The sequence below is a fragment of the Daucus carota genome, chromosome 4 (assembly GCF_001625215.2).
Source record: "Daucus carota subsp. sativus chromosome 4, DH1 v3.0, whole genome shotgun sequence".
Classification (NCBI taxonomy): domain Eukaryota; kingdom Viridiplantae; phylum Streptophyta; class Magnoliopsida; order Apiales; family Apiaceae; genus Daucus; species Daucus carota.
In genome coordinates this window covers 22,465,084-22,470,567 of record NC_030384.2, presented here as the reverse complement: position 1 = coordinate 22,470,567, position 5,484 = coordinate 22,465,084, and the positions used below count along the sequence as shown (strand labels likewise).

Below are 5,484 nucleotides of genomic sequence, written 5' to 3'. Positions count from 1 at the left end.
GCTGCCAATTGAAGATCTCTTAATCAAGTCCAATAAGGAGCTAAAGTTTGTACAGTATTTACTAAGAGTGACAAATGAAACAACAGCCCTATGGTCTAGGATGATCCTGAATACTATAAGAAGAAGAATGGTGGATGGAGATGGATCTTATACAGGTGAATACACTCCAAGTTATACTGATTACTCGCTGAAAGAAGTCCCTATGCAAAAGAAGAGTGCAAAGGTTTCGGATTCAGATGGTTCAAAATATCTGCATCTTAATCCAAGAGGGACAATCCCTACGTATATCAGTTTTGATGAAATCAAGTTTCAATTCAGTACAAACACAACCATCAGAGCAGCTCTATTTCAAATAGATGATGATGATGAAGAACAGAAAATCTTGAAAGACAAACTGATCAAATATCTGAAATCAAGGGAGGATAAACGTCTTGCAAGATTTCTAAGTGAAAGCAATGTCTTTCAAGTTGTAAATGAACAAAGAACAGAAGATCTATAAATCATTCTTTGTCTCCATCTGTAAGTATTATTTTTCATCATTAATTTTTGCATCAGTAATTATCATTGTTAATTTGTGCATCTTGGTCCCTTGATAGAAGCAATAAAATAAAATCATATATTTGTACTTGTTCATACTTAACCATGTTCATAATAAAAAGATATTTTGAAAAATAAAACATAAAAAATAGACATATAAAGTCTGATTCTATAACATAACCAAATATTGCCAGTTTTTTTTTTAATAAATGTAGTTGATTCCACTTTAGAAGCAAAAAAATAAAATAAAATAATATTCTATATTATTCATGTGTTTCATCAGTATTTGATTACTACATCAGTATTTTATAATTCATATACTATGATGCAACTATAGAGTCAATTAGAAATCACTGTCTCTAGAATAGTTTTTTGTGCATCAGGAATAGATACATCAGTATTTCTCATCAGTATTTTTCATCAGTATTACAACATGACAAGTCAACTGACTCTACATTAGAATCAACAAATCAACTCCAACACAATAATACTTGAAAAATCAATACACAAAATTAATCTAATAAAAAAAATACTGATTATATCAAAAATATTAAAAATCTTCACATTCTGAATCGCCAAACAACAATATTTCTTCATCACAAAATACTAACAACACAAAACATATCTACATTTTGAGAGTAACTACTAACTATACATACTAACTAGTCATATTCTGAGAGTAGAAGCTAGGACTAACAGATACTTGTATATTAGGAATAGTTGGAATCTGCTGATTAACAAGGAGTTTCTTCGGACAGTTGCGTGAATCATGATACCCAAGAGTATGACAAAATTTACATGTCCTGGTTGGTCTTTTCTTCCCATCACGACTTAACTCTGCACCACCAACAATTCTTTTACGACATCCTTTGTTGTTACTTGGCAGTGGTGGAAGTACATTACTTGAACCTGAAGGCCTCACACCAAAAATCTCTTCCAGCATATCATCTTTTGTTGCCGGACGTTTATCAAATTTCTCTTCAACTCTAATCCTCAAGCACTTCATCTCATCCAACAAATACTCTAAACCTTTCAGGTTATTGCAAACATTATCAACACAAGCTTGATACTCTGTCCATATCCTCATTGCAATTTCTCTACTGATATGCCCATCAGTAGCACATTCACTTTCATCAGTAAACTTCAATTTGCAAAATCTCTCTGCATTCCTCATCCAACGCTTAGATATGAACTGATGTGGGATTTTATCAACACCCCACAAACTCAAACAATAGAAACAATGACGACACAGATAGCCTACTCTGGTAAACAGCTTGCAGGAACAGCTAATATCATATGTTGACAAACAAAATTCAACCTCAAACAACTTACCATTCAAGCTCTTATCACAAAGTAAATATTTATTCACGCCATCAGTAACAATTGGTTGCCCACCAAGACTGATATGAAAGCAACTGGCTTTTATTTGTTTTTGAACCTTATAAAACATAGTTCGAGTATAAAGGCAAGCTGCATGCTTTTCAATAGCCTTCTCAGTAATAGATTGTGGAATACAATTCTTGTCAGTGGTGTTCAATTTGTTTTGGTCATGAATTTGTTTGTCAATAGCACTCTCATAACACAAGTAGAACTCTGAAAGAGTATCCCCTTTTTGGACGAAATGATTAAAGTAGAAATTACTGCTCTCTGACCTTGAGGTTGTTCTCAATAAGGCTCCCATTGGCTTGTCTGCAAAGAAAGCAGGAATCCATGATTCCCTCATTGCATATATCTCTTTCAACCAGACATGTTCACTTAATCCAAATTCCTTAAGCACATCATCCCAACCTTTTTCAAACTCAGGAACAGTCAAATGTGATGACCAAACAAACTTATTGAGTTTTTCCATAAATCCCGTTTCTGCACAGAACACAGGACCAACCTACATTCACAATATCAAAAACAACTGATAAGGGACCATGCAGAGAATTAATCATAAATAACAAAAAATTAACTTAAAATAATACAATATATGATTCTGAAGTGGAATTTTTTCCTAAAACATTTTCATACAAATATGTAATAAGAGAAATCAATAAATTCTACAATAGAATCAAGGATGATTATACCTTGGCAGGGAACTTTTGCATTATATGCCACATACAATAACGATGAATAGAATGTGGGAATGTGTTAGAAATTGCAACTTTCATCCCAAGACACTGATCAGTTATTATACATTTTGGTGGACGGCCAAATGCTTGAAGAAACATCTCACAAGCCCACGTGAAATTTGTTGCATCCTCATGATTTAGTAATGCAGAAGCAAAAGTAACACTCTTCCAATGATTATCTACTCCAATAAAAGGCACGAATACCATTCCATACCTTTCACACCAAAAAAATTGTAAAATTAGATAACAATGAAATTATTCAAAAAACTCATAATTTGCAAAATAAAATTAAACTGCATATCAAACTTACTTATTGGTACGGTATGTTGCATCAAAAGATACAACATCACCAAATACTTCATAACTCCTACGTCCTTGAATATCAGCCCAAAAAAGACGGGTAAGATGACCGTTTGAATCCGTCTGATATTCGAAAAAAAATCCTCCATCTGATACGTCCCTTTTGTTTTGAAACTTCTGTATCAGCATATCAGAATCATGTTTGCCGATATATAATTTTATATCTCTCATCCAGTTTTGAAAATCAACAGCGGTTGCCCCAACTTCAGAGTAGGATCCTGATATCGACTTGAACAAATTGTGAGCTCTATACGAGCCAATGTTTGATTTCGCAGCATCTAGAACAAATCGGCGCTGAAATGAAGTCATAGATCGATTACAAAGTAGAAATTCTTTTCCTGATGGCGATGCTAGACGATGGTTGTGAACTTCGATAAATGACGAAATAACATACGCATTGAAACCATTGTACTTGAGAATAATTTTTGCTCGACAGTCACATCTCTTTGTCACCGTCTTCCTCCTCTTGACTTGCATTTGAACACTAGTTGATGCATGAGATGATTCTGAATTAACATCAACATCCTTTGTCATGGATGTATCGTGATGACCTCCTTTAGAACAAATTATGTACTTGGTAACTATAATACCATTCCTGACTTTTTGTGTTGATTTACGAACCTCAAATCCACCATCTCTGCCATAATCAGTATAGAACTTAAAAGCCGACTCAATGTCTTTAAACAGTTGACCAGGATATGGTTTAAGTTTGTCATCAGAAACTTTAGGATTCCACACTTTAGAGCTTCTACTAATTGACTCATCAAAACCTTCTAAGCAATCCTCAACAAAATCATGAACAGTAGTATCACAAACATTATCAACAACATCAATACAAACAGAATTGCCTGCAAAAATAATAAAAAAATATGTCATCATATAACATTCTAACATATACAGAATTTTGAATATATCATATGAATCTATAATATAATAATGTCATTAATATAATTTCATTCTATGTCAAATCCTGATGAGAATAATCATCAGGACCTGATAACAACTCATCAGTATTGGAGAATAAAAATATATATTCAATTTATAGATTCTATAATAGAAGCATTCATATACAAAATTTTGATTGTATTATATGATTCTATAACATAATCATCTCATTAACATAATTTGATTCTATGTCAGTTCCTGATGAGAATAATCATCAGGAACTGGTAACAACTCATCAGTATCTACAAAACAACAACAATATTAAACATCAAAAAATGAATACAAAAAGTATAAATTTGAAAGTTCCTAGCTGTTTCTTACAATAATCATCAGTATCTCATATAATCTCATCAACATTATCTATCAGCAACAACACACACGGATAATTCGGAAAAGCTTATATGATTCTACAACGGCAACAAAATTTAATAACAAAATCTTATTCGATTCTATAGTAGCACCATAAAAATCAAATTTTTATCTTCAAAAACTTATTTCAGTATTATTTATGCATAAAGTAGATCTATTGATTCGAACCTGATGATGATTGAATGTCAGCAACTTCGCGAAAATTAGCTTGATTTGAGGAAAACTGAGCTTGATTCGAGCAAAACACAGTTTGATTTGACGAAATCTCCATATCCGATAGCTTCAATCCACTGACAACGACGAAGTTGAAGAAACAAAGATTCAGCGCGAGGATGATGAGAGATAGATTGAGAGATAGAAAGAAAGCGAGATGGAGAGCAGAGATCACAATCGCGCGAGATCAGAAATCGCGCGAGATATAGAGAGAGAGAGATGAAATAACGGCAAATAACGAAAATAACGGACAGAGCGAGAGAGAGAAAGAGTCAGTTTCCTAATTGAACATTGTTTATGAACAGCCGTTAGATTTGATTTAGATCTAACGGTCCAGATTAATGGAGGGGGTTCTCCACGAGACTCCATATAAGATGGTTCTCCATAGAACAAAGGCCATATATATATATATATATAAAGGCTGAAAAAAAAAGTGGTTTAGAAGACATAACCGAACTGAAGTATGCTTGTTTAGCTTGGCCGGTTTTTGCTCACCCTTATACCTGACTAATAGGTTGTGAAGGTTTAATCATTTAATAGATCACAAATCTTAGTGCTGGCCAGCTCCCGACACACAGCCACAAACTAATATATGTGTCAGCAGACCAAGCAAACATGCCTGAGATTTTCTTAATATAAGAGTATCACCTGGTGGCAAATTATTGAAGTAGAAAGGTATCTTGTAAGAGCCAAGACGCAGTAACTAACAATTCCCTACAGAAGGATGAGATATGGCAAATTTTATCCTTTTATTGTGTAATTCTCCACCCCTTTCATACTAATTAATTGTGTTTGTAACCATTAATTGTGTTTAACTAATTATGTTACGGGACCTGGCAGTGGCACTTGCTATGTATGTTTTTGAATGGAAAATCTCAAGTGTTCAACCACCTTGAGCCTGGTACCTCCTGTGGTATTTTTTTTCAGTTGCACTATCATCACCAAA

The 5,484-nt window shown here is 33.6% G+C and overlaps 1 protein-coding gene across 1 annotated transcript; it reads right to left on the bottom strand.

Moving 5' to 3' along the window:
• Positions 1–1,195: 1,195 nt before the first annotated feature.
• On the bottom strand, positions 1,196–4,792 carry LOC135152257 (protein FAR1-RELATED SEQUENCE 5-like). Its single transcript, XM_064092115.1, has 4 exons — positions 4,494–4,792; positions 2,962–3,859; positions 2,607–2,865; positions 1,196–2,419 (listed from the first exon to the last, which is right to left on the bottom strand). Exons 1-4 carry the CDS (start codon positions 4,594–4,596, stop codon positions 1,196–1,198), a joined length of 2,484 nt encoding a protein of 827 aa, XP_063948185.1. The 5' UTR covers positions 4,597–4,792.
• Between the last annotated feature and the right edge of the window lie 692 nt (positions 4,793–5,484).